At 37.5% G+C, this 24,885-nt stretch overlaps 1 protein-coding gene across 5 annotated transcripts in view; it reads left to right on the plus strand.

Moving 5' to 3' along the window:
- NSD3 (nuclear receptor binding SET domain protein 3) overlaps positions 1–24,885 on the plus strand; it is a 92,583-nt gene that overhangs the window by 11,539 nt on the left and 56,159 nt on the right. For all 5 annotated transcript variants that reach the window (XM_072950253.1, XM_006201120.4, XM_006201121.4 and 2 more), the window contains exon 2: positions 20,430–21,148. In XM_072950253.1, coding sequence (XP_072806354.1) covers positions 20,474–21,148 — 675 coding nt within the window. In that variant the 5' untranslated portion in view covers positions 20,430–20,473. The remainder of the gene's footprint in view (positions 1–20,429; positions 21,149–24,885) is intronic.

Below are 24,885 nucleotides of genomic sequence, written 5' to 3' on the forward strand. Positions count from 1 at the left end.
TGAACACTTGAAATGTGGCTAGTGTCCTTGAGAACTAAGTTTTTAATTGTATTTAATTTTAATTTGTTTACAATTAAATAGCCACGTGCGACTAGCACAGATTTAGATAAGGGAAGGGAAAGAATTAAGTAGAAGTGGACACTTTCACATTCTTTGCTCTTGTGATTACTGTATTGGTTTTTGTGGAGTTGGGTTTTTAAAATCTCATTTTTCCAAATGCTCACTATCTTAAATAGTAAATAAATCCATTCACAGGAAACAACTTAATAATAGTTATTTGGTGATTTCTTTTTAAATATAAAATTTTTAATATTTTTAAATTTTTAAAAATTAGAATTTAAGTAAAAAATTTAACTACAAAAGTAGTAAAACCTCTTTTAATTGATGCAGTTATTAACAGTCTGTACTGCTCACCAGCAAAATTATTTCACTTCAGTAGTATTTTGGAGTAATTATGGTTAAATAGTATTGAAAGCTGAAACTTTTTATACTATGTGGAATACTTGACTAAACTATTATTTAAATCTTTTTACTATAGCCATACCTTAGAAGCCTCTGAAACAAAGAGATCTTGAAAGGAAGTAAAAGATACTTCAGTTCCTCACTTGTCTTCCTTCGGTCTTTCGGTATGACTAATTCCTGGTTTTGATTCCATTTGTCCTTTTTATAGCAAGCCAGCCCCCCAGGCACTATATCCTGTTACCCTGTTTTATAGTAGCTTATCATTATCTGAAATTTTCATGTTTATTTAAGCTCCATGAGACCAGAATCTTATTTCCTTTCGTTTCCCAGGACCTAGAACAGGGTCTGGTACATAGTTGGTGTTCAGTAATGAACCACGTCACAGGCAAAACAAAAAAAGGACTTTGTGAGGAATGAGATCTCTATCTGGACTAACAAGCCACTTAGAGTCTGGGAATGGGCGAGGTGAGGCTCAGCCTCTGATTATCTTGGTGGGGTTGGTGTGGGTAATTTGAGGTGATGAGTTTAGAATGAGTCTGTATAGAAACATTTCTCTGGGAACTCTAACTTAAAAACAAACTTTTGTCCAGGGATACATATATGTATTAAATAAATTCTCTCCACATAAAACATCATAGAGTTGACAAAATGGAAAAAACAAGTGGGAGGATATTTCCAAGGTCGGTTTTTGAGTACTGGGCCTCACTTCCTACCTCTTGGAGATGAAGAAATTCACTCGAAGTCATTTATTTGTATGCCGTTGCTTGGCCAGAAGAAAACTGCCAACTCCTACTTTTCCAGTGTGTTGTTTGACTTGTCTGGGAGTGGACATCGGCGTGCAGGAGACATAAGCACTCTACCTGATGAGAGCAGTGTTTGACTGAGGCTGGTTTGAGTTATCTGTGAGTAGTCGGAGATCAAATGTTCCCTTATAGTAAATTAGGTAATTTAATTTCTGACCTTTAAATGCCAACATGATACATGTGGAAAGAATCTTATTTGTACTCATCTATTCCTAGACATATTCTGAAATAGTTAATGTTTTGAGATGTGAATGAAAGCCTTTTTGTTTAGGGAAGTTATACATTAATCACCTTTTCGAAATTTCCAGTTAGATGCTATTCATTAGGAAAAATATTGGCTTAATAGAGTTCTTTTGGATGGCTGCAAGAGGCTTTTCTTTTCTTTATTAACTATGGCTACTATTTGTCTAAATTAACAGTCTTTAAGAAATGGTTCTTAGCATAGTCCTGTCTTTACTACTGCCAAGTTTTCTCCCTCTGCCTCCACATATTTTCGTGAAAATCAGCCACAAAATTCAGTGTGGCCCAGAGATTTCGGTTGTCAGAAATTGAACATCTTAAATATAGTAAGTATTTTAGTAAGAAAAGGACCCATGTTACTGTGTGCATGTGGTAGTGGTTTACTGCCATTTCATTCTTTGTATCACATCTGTGACGGGAATGAAAGTAAACTGCAGAGCATAAAAAGCAGCCGTGACTGTGCCAACAAAGTGGGAAGAGATCGTTTCCGTTTCTTCTGCATTGTGAAAGGTGGCAGCAACACCCTGCCAGCAGTTAGAACCTAATGGCTTTTCTGGCTGTCCAGAGACAAGTTGTAGGTCCTATTAGCATATTTGTATCCATGGATAGGACTGTTTATGTTGTGATGGGGTAAGAGTTTTTAAAGTGATATTTCCATCGTAGGTTAATGAATCTAAGGGAGGTCTCCTCCCTGTTGAATGTTTTATAGGGATGCTGATAGGACTCATGAAGACAAAGTGAGTGGAAATGCTGTCAGAGAAGACTCTGTTTCCTGTTGCCTCTCTAACAAATGATGTCAAACTTAGTGGCTTAAACGCAACAAAATTTAAAAGAGTACGAATTTATTATCTTGTAGCTCTGGCTGTTAGAAGGCCACCGTGGGTCCCACTGGCTAAAATCAAGGTATGAGTGGGACTGTTCCTCCTGGAGGCTCTAGAGGAGAATCTGCTCCCTTGCCACTTCCACCTCCTTGGGGTGCCTGCGTTCCTTGGTTTGTGGTCCCCTTCCTCTGTTTTCAAAGCCAGCAGCAGAGCACCTTCAAATCTCCCTCGGACTCTGACTCTTCTCCCTCTCTTTTTATAAGAACCCTAGTGATCACATTGCCCCCCCCCATAATCCACGATAATTTCTTCATTGTAAGATCTTAATCACATCGGCCAAGTCCCTTTTGCCCCATAAGGCAACATGTCCACAGGTTCTAGGGATTAGGATTGGGGAATTTGGGGGAGGGTATTATTATTCTATCACAGCCTTTATACAAGTTGAAGATACTGGCTTCGTTAACTGTAGTAATGGAGATGTTTTCTGAAGCAGTAAGGGTTGCCTTTCTGAATTAATGCAAGCATTACAGAAAAGTGGTTCAGTGGTCAGTGACAGTATAGCATATGGAAAAGAGTGTAGTCTGTGAAGCCAGACTGCCTGGGTGTGACCTAACCTGTCGGTCCTTCAATTTCCTCATCTGTGGAATGGAGATACTAGTATCCACTTTACAGGGGCTTTCTGAGGATTAAATGAGATAATACTTGCAAAGCACTTGGAATGTCACATCATTAGTGCTCAATAAATTATTTTACTTGAAGCATCTTTAAAGTATTTTTGTTTGAAATTTCAGAGGGATTCTTATGTAGATTAACATCTTATCTATTCTGAGTTGTTGCACGGTTTTTTGTTGGTTGTTGTTAAACTTTTTGAATACTCAAATATGCCATATTCAGAAATGCATCTGAGCATGTTAGTCATTGAAAAATAGGAATCACGCTGAATAAATATGAGCATTTCCTTGGTTTATGATGAATTGTATTTTTCTTTTGAAAAATGTATTTATATTTTTATGTGTTCATTATAAACTTTACAGAGAAGCAAAGGAGAACAGACAATAGTAAACATTTACAATTCAGTGGCCATCCTTTTATGGCAGTGGTTCTCAACCCTAGCACGATTCTGCCCTCCAGGGGACATTTCGCAGTGTCTGGAGATGTTTATTTATTACTACTGGCATCCAGAATGCTGCTAAACATCTTAAATGCACATGACAGCACCTCCTACCCACAACAAATGTTAGTGTTGCTGGGTTGAAAAACCTTGTTTCAGAATGTGAACTCATTGATAAGTGTGTTGCCTTCCTAGTCTGATTCTTCACCATATATTTGAATTTTGGCTCAGTTCTTGATCAGTGGGTTACATAAAGTCCAGATACTAAAGATGAAACTTGATTTGGTAACTCATATTTGGCTCTTGGGAAGTGTTAGTAATTTTGGAGATTAGTATAACACAGTGGTTTGATGAGGTTTCCAAAACAGTTACACATTGAAATTATCTGCGTAATTTTAGATTATGAAGTTGAAGTCCTGTTTATGGCCAATAATAATGCAGTGATTTGGGGCTGTCCTTTTGACTGTAGTTTGATAGCCAGAAGACATTTTCTGCTGTCTTCATTACTTGGTTGGAAATGAAAGTTAAGTAAAATAGCAGTTCTAATTCCCTTTTGTCTTTTTTGCCATCCCTGTATTCATTTAGCAGCCTTTTCCATTCCCTTACTGTGCTGGGGATAGCAGTACCATAGTGAGCAAAACATGATAGTACCCAGTACCTTTGCTGAAAGTGAAGTAGTTTTGTTTTGTTGGTTGGTTGGTTTTTCCATGACCTAAGAAGGCACTGCTACCCTTTGCTTTGGAAATTAAAGATGAATATGAACTTCAGAAATCTGAACCCATTTGACAAGTCTCTGAACGTTGAAGTTGCTCAAAGATGCCTCAAATCTCAAGTACAGGTTGGCACTCTAATACACATTGACTTTGTGTTTAGTACGTTTGTCTATAAATGATTCAAAGAAAGAGAAGTCATTTTATTAGAATTTCAGAGTCTCCTTATGTATTAAACTCAACAGCGATAATGTTGTGACAGTTTCTCTTAACCCTGTTAGTACTGCCTGCAGGTTTTATACCCTGAATGAAAGACGAAGCTTCTTTTCATAATACAACTACTGTTTTGGTAAATATGAACCCTAATATGTTAATAGTTTATATGTGCCTGTAGAATTACTGGATTCATGGTAGAGAGCTTCATATTAAATGTGATTACGTAAGTATTTAAAGTTTCCTGGGGAAACCGTTTCTTGTCAGTGACTTTCATGTGATGTGTTTATACTCTGAATTCCCAGCACTCAAAAAAAATCCTCCGCTCTCATTTAATTCTGATGAAAACATTACTGAATAAAATATAATAAGATTAAATACTAAACTTTTGAAGAAGTTTAAAAATAATTGGGGAAATTTCGTTTTGTTTTGTTTCCTCTTAGTGACCTGATTACCTGCTGCTAGTTTGGTTTTGTGTTGGACATATGATCATCGTGCAGATACTTTTTAGCTTTATTCGTGGTCTTTTTGGGAAGGAAAAAGCAAATCTATACAGTCAGTTCTAAATGCATGCTGCTAACAGCCTGTGGCATTTCAGCAATACTAGTTACTACTGGCTGTTAGGCCATGTTAATGTACTTCCATTGTGAATCCAGTCCTGTGGCCCCTTACTGTGATACTCCCTTCTGTTTGTGATTGATTTGTTTATTGATGTTGTACTAGCCACTGGGGTTGGCCTGGGGTTTCAGAGATGAGGTGGTCCCATGTCTTTCCATATTCTCTGCCATTTCAGTTGTTTTTATTTCCCTGAATTATGTAGTGTGCTTCTATCAAATGCTTGTGATTTGGTTCTGCAACATGTCAAGAAAGGCCCTTCTAATAATCTAGATCATTTGGAAGATGTGATACTAAGAAGCCAAGAAAGTTCTTAACTAAAACCATTTTAGGCAATGGTTAATGTAGGTCTTTGTGAAGGAGTTCCCCTCCCTTGCCATAGGTTAGGACTTTTTGTTTCCTAGGCCTGAAACGTCTGAGGCCCCCGGAATGCTCTTTCTGTGCCGCATCCCCCAACTTCTCAACCCTGGATGTTTTCCTTTATCATCCAGAGCACTTGCCCCTTTCTGTCCATGGGGACTCTGTCTTTGCTCATTTTTATCTATAGTACTTAGGACCAAACATAATACAGGCACTCGATATGAATTGAATAAATGAATCTTACTGAGTCTTATCTCCAGGACTTCCCCTTTATTGCTTTTCTCTCTGCAAAAATAATGCAGCTGTATGATTCCAGCCTGAGTTTTCACCTCTACTACTGTAGAGCTTATGCCAGTGTCTCGTAAATAGTAGGTGCTCAGTACATATTTGTTTTCTTAAAGAAGCCTGTATAGATTAGGGCTGGGGAAAACCTGGCTGCAACTTCTGGTCTCCTTCCCGATGTAGCAGCAGAAGAATGGGAAGGAGGGAGGAGCTGGCAGGAATCTTGGCCCAGTGATGTCTCAGCCTACACAGGGCAATTAAAGGCAGCAGCTGGTATCCAGAATGGATATAATCAAGTATTTTACTATGAGTTCTTACACAGATGTTTTGAGATCATATTCACTTACGCACACACCCCCTTTGTTTAGGACCAGGTGGCCCCCTACAATGTACTAAGTGCTGTGGTAGAGTACGGGTGAGCTGGTATGACTGGCTTCGGGGTGGAGGTGGGGGGTCTGGAGAGGCTTCGTGGACTATTTTAACCCACCTGAACAGAATCTTAAAGGCTGCATGGCTGATGAGATATGAAATGATAGAATGGTGGAAGGCAAGGTGGGAAAGCTTAAGCTGGAGGAGAGGAGGCTGGACAGGTAGGCGGGGCCAAATCAAGAAGCCCTTTTGCTTTTTGGATTTTGTCCTAAAGCATGGAGAACCAAGGGAAGTTACTAAGTGTGAGGGGTTTTCTTTTTTCTGTTTAAGTACTGTCAATGCTACAATGCTACAGAGAGCAGATTGGAGACAACTCTGGAAGCAGAGAGAACAGTTTGGAGTTGTTACTCTAACTCCGATGAGAAATGATACGGCTCAGCCAATGAACATCACAAGAATTGAGCAGATTTGGCAGAAAGCTGGAGGGCAGAACCCAGCTTCGTTTTAGGTGTTGCGTTTATCTTCTCCCAGGCTGGAGCCTTCTTTTCACTTGTTTGTGTTGACTTTTGGCATACAGTTCGTGTTTTTATTTTTTACAGTATCATTGATTTCATTAATGGGTATGTTTTGTACTCTGTTATTTAAGAAATCCTTCCCCACCTTGTGTTCATAATGATCTGCTTCCATTTTATGCTTTGTTTTTTCTTAATAGTTTTTTAAGCTTTACTTTTTGTACTTGGTCTTTAACCCACCTGAGCTGATACGTGATATGGTGAGGATCTAATTTTTTTCCCATATGGGTAAACAGTTGTCCCACTGCCATGCTTTGAATCTTCTGTCCTTTCTTCACTAATCTGCATGTGTCTTCTGTGACGTTCCAAGTTCCCCATTCAGGCTTCGGTCTCTGTCCAGGAGCTTATTTTGTTTGCTGGTCTGTTGCTTTCCCAGCACCTCACCTTTTAATTCCCGTGTCTTAATAAGTGGAAGGCTGTGTACTTCAAGTAAATTTGCACACTGGTGTGTACAAACCAGTAATTCTTTGAATGGATATTATAGACTTTATTGTTGAGAAGCTTATGCAAGCACTTTCTTGATTTCTTTTATAGCATTTTTTTTGAGACATAATTCACATACCATACAGTTCACTCTTTTAAAGTGTGCAGTTCTGTGATATATTCACAAGGTTGTGCAGCCATCACCACTAATTCCAGAACATTTTCATCATCCAAAAAGAGAGCCCGTGCCCAGCAGCAGTCAGCCTCTGCTCCTTCCTCCCCCTAGCCCCTGGCAGCCACTGATCTTTTTTCTGTCTCTACAGATTTGCCTGTTCTGGACATTTCATATAAGTGGAATCATGCAATATGTAGCCTTTGGTGACAGCACTCTTATTTAAATTGAGTAAAATTGATAGATTAGCAGAGCATTCTGTCTTAAAGACTGTGTCTTTAAGAAAATAGGACAAAAATACTGTTAGTGGGGAGCAAGAAGAGAAAATCATACCAGTATTTGTGTTTTGTTTTTTATTGTCTAAGCACCAAGTTCACATTTTATTTCTCTGCTTATTGAAGAGCATCACCAATCTTTATGATTTTGCTTTGTTGCTTAATGAGTAAGTGTCATGTAACAAATCCTGTTCTAGAAGGGTATCTTCTGTTGATACATCTTGAGTTTATTAGATATAAATGGAGTAAGACTACTTTGATTTGGATACATGTTATCAGTAATTGTGTAAAAGTGACATGATTTCCTTTTATCTTGGTGGATAAGTGAGTAAAGTCACATGACAATATAAAGGGACTGTATTTTCTCCTGAGTTGTTTATTTTTTTTTTAAAGCAAGCAGACTTTCCAGTTTAACCCAGAAATTAGTCAGCAGCTTAGAGTTCTTTTTAAAAGGCTACCTCGGAAAGTACCTTTAAGTCAAGATACCCAGATAAGGTTTACTAATATAGAACATTTATTTAACATACTAAAATACTGTAAGCCTTTTGTGTCATTTGGAGAGTTGATCTTTTATTAGTATAATTGCTGAAAAATCGTTCAGAAACGAAAATGTTTTCCCCTAAATCATAGCATTAAACTTTCTAAGAGTTAACCTCAACCAGAATGGTAGTAAACCTCTTGAAATGATTCAGAAATTAACCAGCACTCTTTTCAAACTGCTTCATTCTGACATCCTTAAATTTTCATTAAAAAGACATAAGGAAACTAAAATTTTGTTAAGTATCTATAGAATTAGTATCATTATATGGCAGCCTCAAAGTCTCAAAAGTCCCAGCATTTATATTATCATGGGAATTTAACAAATTGAGAGAAAATGCCCAATTTCAGTTAGAAATAATTTCTTCTACACCATTATAGTTACATCTGTGGATAGGTAGCTGTAAGTACCAGCTATGTAACACCTGAATGTTTTTAAAAGTATTTTGTTTGTGAATAAATATTAAATCTTGTAAACTTCTGTGCTTTCAGTTCTCTCAAAAGATAAAATAATCTAAAAACAAATGCAACACCACTTCCATTTGTAACTTTGTGTTTCCTTGATTAAAAATTTTCAAGTAGGATCCATTTTGTTTGAAGATTGACATTGAGTTGGTAGTCACTGTATCAAATTCAGTTATTGTTTTTTGTCTATAACAGAGCCAGATTAGATGCCATGAATTCTAGCTACTTTTAATAAATAAGAAGTAAATACTGTTTTTCCTTTTTGTGCTGTAGAGATATGATTAGGTTCTTAGAACCAAGTGATTGATTTTTTCTTTTTTTTCCCGTAACCTCCAGCCCCGATTTTTGTGTGTCTGTGATGAAGTTAAAATATAGAAAAGCTTGTGAAGGAAGAATATGAATTTTAGCATAACTTATATCCTGTTCATACTTAGTAGCACTTTATGTTTGCTGATTTTTAAAGGTGTGTGTTTGGGCTTGTAAAAAATATTTATCTCTTAATTTACTTCCAAAAAGGATGAATTACTTACAGTTTTAAAATAGATACAACAGAATAATATACCTCTGTTCTTTTTTTAAACAATATACCTTTGTTACTACATTACTATCAATTAAACAATTTTTATATTAAAACAACTTTTAAATTAAAGCCAAAATAGGCAATACAGAATTTATAGCTTATTGCCGAAGGATCACTCTGATCATATAATTAGATTAAAATATGAATAGAACACAGAACCAAAAAGAATAGAATCTCTTAAAATCCTGGCATTAGGGAATTTTAGCATTCTTCCTATATAGAGTGTTTTTTCAAGTTTTTACTTTGTAGAGGTTCTGGTCTTACCCTCTCAAACCTATGTACTGAAAATAATAGACCATATTAAAAAAAAAAAAAAAACTCCCCTTACCGTTTTCTTCTTGGTGTAGATTTGGGGGGAAAAATAGTAGAATGAAAATCTCCCTTGACGCTGTTATCCGGAAATCTTCATATTCTGTCATTAAGTATGAGTCGTAGTTGAAGTGGTTTTTTGAAGGGGTATGTGTGTGTGTGTATTGAATTGATTTCAAATACAGGGCCTGATTTTCAAATATTAGTAATCATTCAGTTAGAAATCAGTATATGAATATATTTGATAGCTTTCTCTGATATGCCTCAAAGAATGTATACTTAAGCTTACCTTTATGTACTGAATTTCTGTTTTTTGCTTTAAAACGAAATGACCCTTTAATTTTTAAACATTATGTATTTTTTTTTAAATGTTTGCCACAGAAATCACCAGTTAAAAATGCCAGGTTTTCAAGAACCAGCATAGCTGATTCATTACTGTAGACTGTCTGCGTGTACTCCATTCCTGTTACTATAGAAACACACACAGACTGTGGATTTATCATAAACCTTGAGAAATGTTTCTTGTAACAGTTCACATAAAGAAACATCTGGATCCCTTGTTTACCCTGGGTGAAAGAAGACCACCCTCTTCCTCTGTGTTGTGGGAATCACGTTATTTTCCACTATTTTTCTTTCTCTGTAAAAATTCTAGTGTTTATGTATCAAGTCTGCTTTGTATTTTAGTGTGATTGGTTAGAATTACTGGAATAGGTTTGGAAAATAAGAATTGATGTTCATGCCAGTTCAGTTAATATGACTATGAAAATTGTATTTTGAGAGCTTCTACATTCTGAATTTCACATCCACAGTAGTAATAACATTAGGGTTTTACATAGAGTTTTTGATATCTTTTGGCCTTTTGTTGGGTTAATAGACTCTCTCTGGAAATTCATTTGACTTGATGCCAGTCTCTTGGGGCTTTAAGCCTTGCAGGGGGGGATAGCCCAGAATTAAGGAGAATCTCAGTAGTGGCTAGGTGAGTAGTTAGCAGTCAAATTTTGCCAAGGATATTCCTGAGGAGGCCATAGTTGCATTTATATTATCTTGCATTCTTCTTGGGAAGATCCTCAGCAACTCTTTAAGTCATTTCATTTATATGTAATAACTCCCTTAAGTTTACACAGTTCAGTTTAAAAGATTCATTAAGCCCTGAGCCTTTGCTTTGGGTTCTAGGAGCATAGGGATGAATAAAATTACTTCCTGCTCTCAAGAAAGTTGCACAAACAGATTGTTTCATGATTAATTCTAAGAGGTATGCATAGTGTATCTTAGGAATACAGAGGAAAGTTACTCAGACTAGCCTAGAACTTAAGTTACAACTTCTTGGAAATGACTTCCTGAGTTCAAAAGATGATTAAAAGTCAGGCTGAAAAAAAAAAAAGCATAGAAGGGCGTAGGAGATAACATTAATTTAACATTGAAAACCCTAGGCATAGGAGATAACATTAATCTAACATTACTCGTGTACAGAAGTGACTTGAAGTTGAAGCTGTAGATGGAGGCCTTGCTTGGAGGGCCTTATATGCTGTGTTAGCCAAAGTGCTTTGACTTTTTCTAGGAATCGCTGAAGGATTTTAATCAGGAAAGTGATGCGGTTAGATTTACAAATTAAGCAACCCGGGAATGTATTGAAGGAATGTATTATTGGAGCTAAAGATAGAAATAGATAATTTATATGACATCTTTGGAACTACTTCTGATTCCAGAAAGCCTGAATAGTGATATTAATATGAGGAATTTTGATCTATAATAAAATGTTTTTTCTTATTGAGAAGAAACTGGTGTTAAACAGGAAAATGGCACAGCGTGTAGTTCTTTTTTTTTAACATTTTTTATTGATTTATAATCATTTTATAATGCTGTGTCAAATTCCAGTGTAGAGCACAATTTTTCAGTTATACATGAACATATATACATTCATTGTCACATTTTTTTCTTCGTGAGCTACCATAAGATCTTGTGTATATTTCCCTGTGCTATACAGTATAATCTTGTTTGTCTATTCTACAATTTTGAAATCCTGTCTATCCCTTCCCACCCTCCGCCCCTTTGGCAACCACAAATTTGTATCTGTGTCTATGAGTCTGTTTCTGTTTTGTATTTATGCTTTGTTTGTTTGTTTGTTTTTTAGATTCCACATATGAGCGATCTCATATGGTATTTTTCTTTCTCTTTCTGGCTTACTTCACTTAGAAGGACATTCTCCAGGAGCATCCATGTTGCTGCAAATGGCGTTATGTTGTCTGTTTTTATGGCTGAGTAGTATTCCATTGTATAAATATACCACATCTTATTTATCCAGTCATCTGTTGATGGACATTTAGGCTGTTTCCCTGTCTTGGCTATTGTAAATAGTGCTGCTATGAATAGCGTGTAGTTCTATAAACTGGAATCCAACAATATGTACGGTCTACCAAAGGGCATTGTTCATTTGAAGAATTTGTTATAGTGACTTAGAATATACATTTAACACATCATGAATACTTAGTTGATATTTATAGCCTAAGCTGTTCATGTGAAACATGATATGCTTCCTTTTGTTTAACTCTGTACCTAAGGTTGATTTAAGGATTCTGTAACCTTTTCTGTTATCACTCCCCTCATGAATAAGTTGGTGAATAAATGAATGAATGACCTAAAGCTTCAATTGGTAATTTTCAACTTTTTTCCTTTAAAAATGTCTATGAACAGCTTCATCAAAATTAAGGAAAAAAACTCACTCATTGATTTTCTTTTTTCATTTATTGATTTCTTTCATCTTAAAAAAACACAAACCTAGAAACATTGGTCAGAGGAAGAGTTTGTCCTAAATTATTTGCTCATGGTGGTTTCACTTACTTGGAAGTACATGGTAGAGCTCTGGGGAGTTGGATTGGGAAGTGTGAAATGTCAAGTGAACCTTCGTGTCACATACTCAGAGGCTGTGGGAGTGAAATTACTGTCAGAGGCCAGTGCTGTGGGACCGACCGCCTGGGTGTGGGTCCTCCCTTAACAGGATGTCTGACTGTGGGCACGTCCCTTAATCTGTTGGCCTTCGTTTTTCAGGAGTGAAATGCGGGTAGTGATAGCATTTCCTCAAAGAGGTGTTATGAGAAGTGAGATAATGTAACAAAAACACTTAGGACAGTATTGACATGTGGTAAGTCCTCAAATGCTAGTCAGTATTGTTATTACCTTAGTAATGCAGAAACTTTCAGACCTACCATCTTTATCAGGGGTTTATTAGTACCAAAGGTGTGAGACTTTTGGTGGCCTCTGCCCAGTAGTTTTAAAATCTGTGGGTGAGAAACACCCAGCTTCCACATCCTACCTGTCTTTCGTGGCCTAAATGCCTCCTTCCCTAATGAACACTCTTCTCAAATGTCTGTTACAATTGTAATGGCATGCAGTTTAATTCCTGGTCCCCTTCTGTTTAACGTTGTTTGCATTGTTTACTACTATTTTATGACTCTTGCCCATGAAATCCTATCTTGTTTAATTTACAAAGAGATTGTAAATGCCTTCAGATCTGAGGTCAGGGTTTCACAGGTTCTGTGAGCCCAGCGTTGCACTGAAGGATAGTAGAAGTAACAGCCAGCAGATCCTGGGCTCTGGTGGCGCTCCGGGCACTGTCCCAAGTTCCGCTCGGGGATTACTTCTTACTTCTTACAGCAACGCTGCACAGGTAGACAGAGTAGCCACAGTTTCTGGGTAAGAAAACTGAGATTTAGGGAGATGAAGTCACTGAAAGTCACATAGCTAGTAAGCCTTGGATCTGAGTTCTGAGCCTAGCAGTTTGATTCTCTCAACACAGTGTTCACTGGAGCGCCTCCTGACTGTCCTGTCACTAGGTGCGTCTGCTGTTTGAAGACTAGCTGCCAGACTCCTGTGCGTACAGAATCACTATATAAAAGAATTTAGTTTTAGTCCTAAAACATCTTTTTTAAAATTATCAAAACTGCTTTATTGTATTATTTGGGGGTAGAATATGAGAAAGCATGGCTCTATTCGTGCTTAGACTTACTAGAAAATGTGATAATGTGGACCATTTGGCTTAGTTGGTCAGAATATGCTGTCAGGATTTAATGCGGGCTTTTACCACCCTGAGAAGCGGTTACTTTTTCTTTTCAATACTTCTTTCAACCCTTTAGCTAAATTATTTATTTTTATTTTTTCCCAACATTTAACTTTTAAAATGTTCAAACCTTTAGGAAAGTTAAAAAAATATTACAGTCAACCCCTGGGTTAGCTAACTGGTTAACATTTTTCTTCCTTTGTTTCATTTTAGGTATATGTACTTTTTAAATCCTAAACTGTTTGAAAGTTGTGGATCCCATGACACTTTAAATATTTCAGCATAGCTCTCCTAAGAATAAGGAGATATATTCTCGTATATAAACAGAACACTGTTACCATACCCTTGAAAATTAATAGCTCCATTGTTTAATAACCAGTTCATATTCTAAATATGCATTTCTCCAAAATGTGATTTTTAATCTGTGTGTGTATTTAAATCCAGGACTTAATGAAAGTTCACGCATTGCATTGGTTGTTTATCTTGTCTTCTAAAATATAGAAGGAGGGTATAGTTCAGTGGTAGAGCGCATGCTTAGTATGCACAAGGTCCTGGGTTCAATCTTCAGGACCTCCATTAACATATACATAAAAATATATATATATATATAGAGAGAGAGAGAGAGAATAGTCTTTCTATTCTAAATATATATAGACAGAATAGTGTTTCTATCCAAAATAAATAAATATGTATAAAATAGTCTTTCCACCTTTTGGTTTTTTGTAACATTTTTGAAGAGCCCAGGCCAGTTTTTTGAGAGAAGGTCCGATGTTTGGGATTTGCCTAATTGTTTCCCCATTTTGAGGTTCAGTTTGAGCGCGGGGAAGAGAACTGCAGAGATGATGATGTGTTACTGACTCACACCATGAGGCCAGTCAGTCCCACTTCTGGTGTTGCCGTACCTAACCACTTGTTGAAATGAGGCCTGCCACGTCTCTCTACTGTACATTTTCCTGTTTGCATTTAGTAAGTAACCTGTGGAGTAATGAATACTTAAACTGTCATTTCTCTTGCCTCATTTTTGCTCAGAAACCCTTCATAGGTCTCTCCCCATCTCCTAGAATATCAGGATGTAAGGATGTTCTTTGTTGTACACATGTTCAACTAAACATCGGTTCTTTTTTTGTGTGTGTGGGGGGGGGTGATTAGATTTTTTGAGGAGGTACTGGATATTGAACCCGGGACCTTGTGCATGCTCTACCACTTGAGCAATACCCTCCCCACCTTGATGGACACATGTTTTGCAAATATTTTCTCCCTGCCTATAACTCACCTTTGTGTTTCTTAAGTATCTCTTGAAGAGCAAGAATTTTTAATTTTGAATGCCATTTTATTAATCTTTTTTTAATTAAAAAAATTAATTTTATTAAGAAAATTTTTTAAACACTCTGGATATCAGTCTTTTTCTTTCATAGTTTATGGTATTTGTGGCTTGTTTAAGAAATCTTTGTCTTACTTAACAGTATGTTTACTCCCATGTTTATTCTAGAAGTTTTGACTTTAGCATTAGGCTTATGAACTAATTTTAGTAATTTTTTGGGTATAATATAAAGTAAGGATTGAGGTTCATTTTCTCCACATAGATATCCAGTTATTTGTTCCAGCTCCATGTGTTAAATACCATCCTGTCTCTTTGGCACCTTTGTAGAAGATCGGTTGACCACATAATTATGGTTGCCAATGTTTTGTTTGTTTTGTACAATAAGCATAACACATTTTTACCAAATAAGGGATTAGTGGGTAAGTTAAGTTACATTATAGGCTAATATCCCCAGAAATGCTGCAGGTCAATGGAGGTGTAGTAGTTTTAAGGCCTTTGAGGACAGGGACTCTGATTCATTTATTAATTGAACAGTAGTGAGTGTCCAGCATTGAATAATACATACATGGTTCTGCACCTGTAGAGCATGCAGTGGAATGAGGGAGACAGGCAGTAAGAAGGCAAACACATGTCTGTATAACGCATCTTGTGGTCAGTACAAAGGACAAAACACAGGCTCAGTGAGAAGAATGAGCAGAGGACCTCGGAAGTTCTCTCTGAGAGAATATAGGTGTTCAGGCAGCTGGGGCAGCACATGCGAAAACCCTTATTGGCACATTTGAGAAACTGAGAAGAAGTCCTTGAGGCTGGAATGCAGTGCTTGCAGCGGGGAGTGCTGGGAGATGACTTTGGAAAGGTAAACCGAGGCCTGACCGTGCAGGGGCTTGCTGCAGTGGTGCGGAGCCTGGATTTTATCTAGATACTCTGGGAAGGCATTAAAGGTTTTTTTCTTTATTTTTGCTTATTTTAGTAAATCATATATTTACCATCTAGATCAATAAATTAAATGTAACTAGTAGCTCAGAAAAATCCCTACAGTCCCCCTGTCGTGTTTACAGCACCCTCTTCAAAAAAAGCAGCCACTCTTCTGGCAGCTAACTACACATTTAGTTTTAACTTTATCCTGTTTCTGAACCTTATGTAAATGAAATTGCACCGTGCACTATGTAAGTGGAATTATTGTGTCTGGCTTAGTTAATTCAAAATGACATTCGTGAGAGTCATCCATGATGTTCATTTCCCTGCCGTATTTTGAGCGGTAGTCACATGATTGGATAAGTTTTAAAAGGTGACTGACTGTTTTATGGGGAAATAGATTTTAGAGGCAGGACCAGCATGGAGACTGGGGAGGTGGCTGTGGAGTAGACCAGGTGAGGAGCTTGGACTAGTGTGAAGAGCAGGAGAGATGGAATGAGAGACAGATGTGAGACATGCCCTTTGGAGGTAAAACTCAGGGAGTTCACTGACTGGACGCAGGTAGGAGTGAGGGAAGGGATGTGTCGTGATTCCCAGGCTTCTGGCTTGAGCAGCTGATAGATGGAGGTTTGATCTTTTTTCTCGTAGGAAAGACTGGGGGAAGGACACATTTTAAGTAAAATTAAAACTAAGAGTTCTTTATTAGGTATTTAAGATGCTTGTGAGTTATGAGAGAAGCTGTCAAACAGAAATTTGGATTATGAGCATGGAGCATATTGGAAAAAAATGGGGAGTTTGGATAGTTTGCAGATCATGAGGTAGCTGCCGTGTACCAAGTGGTGGAGTCAGGAGATCTTATTCCACTGTCTTATTCAGCTTCTCTTGGCCACGTGGCTAAGGGCGAATCACTTGATCTTTTTGCTCTCCATTCCTTCTCATCTGTAAAATGGGACTAATGCTTTGCTTCACAAGATTAAACGAAGTGTAATATATGAGTGAAGCCATGGTTTATAGATAGCTGGCCCAGTAGATGGTCAGAAAAGTTCACTGAAGCACATGCATCTTGGGTTTGTGGGAAAAATCAGGTTATGGAAAAGTTTGAAAGGCATGGAGGGGACTTGATAGACTATGGAGTTTTAGTGTCTTAGGAATAGATTTATTGAAGTTTGGTTTCGGGACGCATCCTCTAACTGCTGTGCAGGAAGAAGTCAGAGGTGAGAAATATCTAGGAAATCAGTTGTTGCAGTTCCAGGATAAGGTGCTGACAAGAGCCTGGCCTGACATGATGTAGAGATCAAGAAGTCAGATTTCAAAGGAAGACACTACCGGCTTTGTCCGGTGATTCATTTTATGGCTTACCAGAGGGGGAAGAAGCTGTCACCTAGGAACCTGGGGCTTCTAGCCTGGGAAGCTAGACAAACAGTGGGAGCAGTGACTAGTCTGGGGTAGTCTGGAAGCTGAGCTAGGGAAAGGACAGTCTGTCCAGTTTTGAGCATGTGACACCTAAGGTGATAGTGTGTTATCTTGGGGTAGTTGAATGCTCTCTGGCAGTGAGATATTGTGGGAAGGAGCACAGGATTAGAAGCTAAGAGATTGATTCTTTTTCAGGCTTACTCACTAATTAGCTTTGTAGTCTTGGGAAATTCAGCAACTCAAATATTCAATGTAGTTATCTGAAAAATGAAGCTGACACTTGCCCCATTAGCCTTACAGGATTGTTTTGAGGATCAAGTAAGAATGCAAATGGCAGGGAGGGATAGCTCAGTGCTAGAGTGTGCTTAGCATGCACAAGGCCCTAGGTTCAATCCCCAGTCCCTCTGTAAAAATTGATTAATTAATTAATTAACGAACCTAATTACCTTCTTCCCCAAACCTCCCCAAAACAGAATGCATATAAAACACTGTGTAATTGTAAACCCCTATATGATAATTGTAATATGGTAATGCTATTTCTTCAAACTAAAATGAAATATTTGGTTCTAGGGCTAGAGGAAGGAAGAGAGGGTGAAAATATCCAATGTCTAGGAAGTTTGTGTTTGGAACTAAATCAAAAACATGAGAAATCTTAGTCTCTAAATACATATGCCTGAAAACCACTGTAGACTATAATTTGGGAGACTATCTAGAAGATAATCTTGTGTATGACAGTTGTGAGAACCAAAAACACAGGTTGCATCTTGTGAAATGTCGGTGTTTAACTTGCTTCAAGTTGGAAGTTTGAAAAACTTTTGAATTCCACCTGTATAGTTGCCCCGTGTGTGTTTACAGAATTTTAGAATACACCTTTCTAGTGTCTGTGAGCTATACATTTTTGCCAAGGGTCATATTAGGGTGATGTCTCGATTCTTAAGCTGTATGTGAAGAAGTGATTTCTAACCTGTGTCAGCTTTATCAGTTCGGTATGCTGGTTAGGATCACAGACTGTGAAACCAGACTGCCTGGCTCGAATCCCAGCTCCTTCGGCTAATGACTGGCCTTGCGCACTTGAGCAAGTCATAACCTCTCTTACCTCTGTTTCCTCATCCATCATGGGACTAATATTAATGTCTAGTTGAAGGCTGTTGGGAGAGTGAATGTAGGACTGCACGTAGAGCACTCAGAATGGCTGCTGGCATGTACTGAGCGCTCTTTAAGTGTTAGCGGTGGTCATTATAGAATAGTTAGTTGCTGTTTTGACAGTGGCCAAGGAATAAAGTAAGTGAACAGAAGAAACACATCCTCTGAGAAGTTACAGCTGAGGAAGGTGGAAGCGGCACAGGGGCGAAAATCTTGGGCTTTAGAGTCAGACGTGCTTACGTTCAAATCCTAATTCTGCCTGCTTGGCATTGTGGTTTAGGCAAGCCACCTGACCCTCTGAAGCTGTTTGTTTACCTGTGAGCCAGGAGTCACAGTACCTGTCTTACAGAGTTTTCATGAGGATTAAATGAGATATATATAAAGTGCTTGGCCCAGGGTAGATGCTGAAAAAACAGGCATGCTCCGGGACGCCCCCTGGCCCTGCCCCCACTCCGCTGTGGAGCAGTAAGAGCAGTTTGATTTCCTATACGCGCTCGTACTCACTGATTTGTAGTTTTAGAACTTCTAAAATTGTTTCCATTTGCTAACAGCAGAATAAACAACAGCTGTTTAATTGGATTCACCTTGAAAAGTGTATCATTAACTTTCATTTCCTTCCCTTTGTTGTTTTGGGTTACTTGCTTTATCATGATGGCAAATCCTACTAGAACCAAGATGGTGGACATTATTAATTGATCATAGAATTGAACTGGGCTGTAGCGTCAGAATCCTCTTCCCAGTATTCCTGCAGCTACAGTCAGACCCTCAGACTTGATACAGTAGTGAAATCCTCTTTGCCTTAGAGCTTTTTAGAAGAAATGGTTATAGGATTTTCAAAATAATATCTGGACTGTCCATTAATCTTTTGTCCCAAGATGTAGACCTGTCAAACCTTGTGGCAAAGCAGAGTGCTCTTAGAGCATTTCCTAATACATGCTTATTTAAATTTTAACATTGTTATACAATGTGGGCATCTTCAGACATCTCGAGGAGGTGCAGGAATTGTTAGAGTATAATGCAGTGACCCAACCAAGAGTGTGCATCAGTGTCAGCTGGGATGTGGTCCTGAAATACTCATGCTCTAGGCCTCACCCCAGATTTATTGAATCAGAGTCACCAGTATATAGGTCTTGACATGTCTTTTTTTTTTTTTTTGTAAAACTAAAGATGATTTTGCCATCTATACCACTGGTTAAAAACAACTAGATACTGGCAAGAGTGTAGGGAATCAGGCATCCCTACTCACTACTGGTATGAGTGTAAATTTATATAGTACAGCCCACAGAACAGTTTTGCAGTAGCTAATTTCAAATCTTTCATATAGGGATACATATGTGCATAAAGATACAGTGTCAAGAAAATTTCCTATAGACCTACTTATAATATCAAACAGTTGTGAGCAACTAAATGACTGTCAGTACACAAATGGTTAAATATGGTAGAGTCTACAGGTTTTTACTGTGCAATATGAAGTATGTATGGAAATGATCTATACATGCTGATGTAGAAAGCTATCTATGTTGTATTTTTAAGCTGAATAAGCAAGTCACAGAGTAAACTCTATTTTAAATATTTTATGTGTAAATATATAGAGAAAGATTTAGAAGAATACCCACTAAAGTGTTTACAGAGGTTATCCATGACACAGAAGACTGGGAATGATGGTATGGCAGAAGGTTTGGCCTTTTTACTTTTGTATTTAAAAATACTTGTAATAAGATGTTATTATTTTCGTAGTAACAGAACCACTGGACAAAACATGAATGATTTAAGGGAAGCACATAGGGAACCTAATTTATCTCAGGACACTGCTTATTTTGCAATTACCAGTTTTAACCTGAGACTTATATAATCTCTAACTTGGGAAACAAAAAGGAATGTCAAAGCTATTTTGCGTGTCTGCAAAGTGGACAAAATGTTGTTACTAAAATTATTGTGAAAGTGAGTTTTAAACAGATAAGCATTTAAGATAAAAATAGCAACCTATAATGAAAAAAAATATGAAAACGAATATATGTATGTATATATGTATGACTGAACTGTTATGCTGTACACCAGAAATTGACACATCATAAACTGACTATACTTCAATTTAAAAAAAAAGTGTTTACCCTGTGTCAGAATTATATTGACTACCTACTTTAAAAATATTTAGCATTTGTGCATATCTGGATATGAAAATTGAATTCAGACTTTTGCAATTGATTAGCCTCTAGCCTTTGAGGATATTAACTAACACCTTTTAATCTCTTTTAAAACTTTAGGCCCGATGAGAGAAAGGGAAAGTTAAGGATGCTGGAGCAGAACAATGGATTTCTCTTTCTCTTTCATGCAAGGGATCATGGGAAACACAATTCAGCAACCACCTCAACTCATTGACTCCGCCAACATCCGTCAGGAGGATGCCTTTGACAACAACAGTGACATTGTTGAAGATGGTGGCCAGACACCATATGAAGCTACCTTGCAGCAAGGCTTTCAGTACCCACCTACAACAGAAGATCTTCCTCCCCTCACCAATGGCTACCCACCATCAATCAGCATGTATGAAACTCAAACCAAATACCAGTCATATAATCAGTATCCCAACGGGTCAGCCAACGGCTTTGGTGCAGTTAGAAACTTTAGCCCCACTGACTATTACCATTCAGAAATTCCAAACACAAGACCACATGAAATTCTGGAAAAACCTTCTCCTCCACAGCCACCACCTCCTCCCTCGGTACCACAAACTGTGATTCCAAAGAAGACTGGCTCACCTGAAATTAAACTAAAAATAACCAAAACTATCCAGAATGGCAGGGAATTGTTTGAGTCCTCCCTTTGTGGAGACCTTTTAAATGAAGTCCAGGCAAGTGAGCACACAAAGTCAAAGCATGAAAGCAGAAAAGAAAAGAGGAAAAAAAGCAACAAGCATGACTCATCTAGATCTGAGGAGCGCAAGTCACACAAAATCCCCAAATTAGAACCAGAGGAACAAAATGTAAGTTGAAACATCTTTTTGAAAAATTTTGTAATATCTCACATTTACTGGAAGTCCAGGAGATCTTTTTCAGTTTTTAATCTCTTCAAATATAAGTATTTCTGATAACTTCTAACCCCTAGCAAGGAGCCTGGGATACTGTAATAGGTGCTGAGTAAATATTTGTTGAATAAATGAATGGACATCATTAGGGTAAAAAAACTTTTTTAAACGTGTGGTTCTAAGAATCTTGCTTTTTATGGTTCTTTAATAGCTCCACTTAATTTTGCTTATAATAAATTGCTGATTTCTGAAGATGAAGAGGAAAGGCAGAGGGAAGATGGTTAATGATACTGGTTTTCCATTGTTCTAGACCAACGTTCACCAGTAGCGCTTAGATTTAACACTTATTCCTAATGTTTGCTACTAAACAACCTGAGGTAAATAAACTCTTTTTGTTAAAGTCAACATTAGTATTTATATTTACTCATTAAAACTTAAGATAGAGTTTATAAAAGTCATCCTTCATTGGTAACTTAAGATGCATGCTGCTGAATTTTTTTTAACATCGCCGAGATTTCATAATAATAATAATAGGTATGTAACAAGTTAATTCTAGCTTGGATGAAGAGTTTTTAGTTAGTATTCTAATACATGGTATGAATTGAAGGTGTTCTCAGACACTGATTTGGGAAGAAATGAATATTTGTTTTTGTGACAGTTGTCTGCTTTTATATCCGGTATGCCTGAATAGGTTAATATGTTATCTTCTGTTCAAAGAAATGTTTACATCTTACCAACTCACCTTTTCCTTGGTAGTTGGGTTCCAGTACTTCATACCTTCAACTCAAAAGTTACCTTTTTCTGGAGTGGAGCTCACCCTGGTGGTAGGCTCTCACAAGTCTCAGTGTGATATCTCAATATGGTTTCCTCAATTTTCTATGGTTTTCTTCTTTATTCATTTAACAAATATTGATTGAGTACCTAATGTGTGCTAGACATCTTCCCAAGAGTTGAGAGTAGGGCAATGAATGAAAAGTAAAGATGCCTACTTTCAAGATGCTTATATTCTAGTAAGAGGAACCAGAAAACACACACATATGTACGTAAATATGTGTAAGTTCAGATAGTGGTGAGTGCTGTGAGGAAAGTAAAACTGGGTGATGAGATAGAGAGTAATCAGGGACACTAGCTAGTCTGGTGTCTTAGATCTGCATCTGTAAAATGAAGGCTTTGGACCTAAATGTTTTCTGAAAGGACTTTGAATTTCTTATGTCGTTTATTTAATGCCCCCCTTCCAGAATTTCGTTCACATAGTGCCTTATACTGTATATTAAATGAATGAGTCAATTTGGAGGAGAGAAGTTTAACTTCTTGCACTTCAGATACATCCAGTGTAGTATTTCTTTCATGGACCTGCAGTAAAAAGATATTTAATGCATTATGACCCTTGGGAATCAAAAAAATGTATAAAATCTGAATTTGGCTTTAGCTTAGTTCCTGAGAACCAACTTGCTGGCTCATCTTGCTTTTACTCTAGAGAATCTGGCAAATAGGAGAATATCCAGTTATACTTATTAGACTAGACTTGTTGCCTTTATTGATAAAAATAAGTTTAAAAATCTCAAAATAGAAGTAGGGCTGGAAGCAGAGGCAGGAGAAGATAGTCTGTTCATTTTTCATACCCACTTTTTGCTTTATTGGAATCAAAGATAAATTCAGTACAATGATGTTTCTAGTAGTCACTTTTCAGTGAGATTTTAAAGCAGATTCTGTCTTTGTTGGATGTCTGCTTTGTCTGCCCTTTTATATCACTTGATTTTCAGTTAACTGCTATAGCCAGGGATTGAAATGGTTAGATGTAATCTAAGAGTTTAAGTTTGCTTTCTTTTTTAGTAAATCATGTGAGGCATAATATTCCTTATTTAGGAACTTACAATATCTTGGGGTGAAGGAATGTCAACTTGAAAGAAGGTGTAGATGTGGTAAGTGGCATTGGTTACACTAAATGTTACCAAGACCATTGCCTGAAAGTTGAGTTTTGGGGGGAAGTCCAGGTTTTCTTTCCTCCCCCCATTTATCTCCCTGTTCCCCATCCTTCTCTCCCTGTTTCTTTTTCTCTCTCCTCCCACTTTCCCTTCCCTCCTCCCTTTTCTTTCAAAGAAATAAAGTGAACAGCTAAGTTCTTGTTAGTTGAATTTCATTAATTAAACTTTTATCACACATGGGGGACAGTTATAAGCCATAAAAGTGATGCTGTGTTTTGACAATTGAACTCTGAGGCTAGAGCTTGTTTCAGAGTTGCACCTCTGCTAAGCCACACGGACCAGGGATGTGCACAAATCAACCTATTTTCTAACCTTATATGTTTTTAATGGGATTTCCTTAACTTGAACAACACCTATTCTGCTTTGTTTAGGACATCATTTTTAAGTGTTTTAATTTTTGATGCCCTTGTGCCTCCTGCTTGTCACTAGGGGTCCATGCCCTTGGTGGTCAGCATTTTAGAGGGCTTAGAAGGGAAACAGAAGCCCACGTAAGAGTCGGCTGACACCACTGGACAGCTCCCCTCCCCCAGATTCCTGAGGGAAGGGTATTGAGAGCCTGGAATGATTGTCCCCAAGCTGGATTTGCTGGTAGGTAGGTAGATGGATGGATGGATAGATGGATGTACTTTTTCCTTACAAGCTCACTCATAGAGTCTTTTTGAGCAAACAAAATCTCATCTAAAATAATACAGTTCAAGATTTCAGTTACTCCTTTCTTCTTTTCTTTCTTCTTAGTATTTGATCTATGTGTATTTCCTCCCAATTTTGAGCTGTTTGGCCTTCTAAAGAGTGACTTATTTGGAACAGCCCAAGTATATCTTCTCAACAATGAAAATGTGTCCAAACATCTAGGCAGCAGGAGACCTGAGATCACTACTGAAATTGTATATTTTGTAAAGTTGTTTTAGCTGTTTTTTTCTCCCACCAAATTAGAAACATGTGGAAATGTTTCTGCATTTCTTCCTCCCTGGCAGGTGTAATGCCTCAGGCATGTGAGTGTAGGCCCTCTTCAAACACTGGTCTTCCACCAGCACCTCAGTGGGCTTATCCACAAAGACCAGTCTCATTAACTCTTAGCTTGCCGTTTTCACTTATAAAAAGCTGAATAGCTGATTCAGTCCTATTAGCACTAAGTTAGTGGTTATATTGGGTTCTGTAGCCTCAGAGGATTAGGTCTTAAAATTCTTAGAAACTGTTTCCATGCATTACAAACTTCCACAGTTATTCAGAAAGTAAAAGAAATTTGGAATTCTGCCAGGTTTGATGCATTTTATTCATGTTAATAAATCTCTTGGGTTTTAATAAAAGTCCTAGACCAAATTTTTTTAAAGGAATGTTTAGAGCAATGTAATTTTATTTTAGCTGCTCTCAATGCATTTTTTTCTTCCTGTTTAAGAAACTTGCCATGATTCTTTACTGGGGGAACAAAAAAGGTCTTTCCATGTGGAATCAACTAAAAATGTAGAGTGATACAAACCCGCAAAAGCATTAATTAAAATTAAGATGACTCAGACACTGTGGAGAGCTAGCTTACTGTTGTCTTTCTGTCTGATGCGTTCTCTTCCTGAAGCAGCATGACTAGTACCAGAGAAGGTGTCTTCTGTCCCTACTTGTTTGATTTTAATCTCTCTAAAGCATATCTCTCCTTTAAACAACTGAAGGAAATGGATTTTACACCCTGAAGTGTTTTACCTGTTGGCAATTTCTGAC

Source organism: Vicugna pacos, chromosome 26, assembly GCF_048564905.1.
Source record: "Vicugna pacos chromosome 26, VicPac4, whole genome shotgun sequence".
In the NCBI taxonomy this organism is placed as follows: Eukaryota; Metazoa; Chordata; class Mammalia; order Artiodactyla; family Camelidae; genus Vicugna; species Vicugna pacos.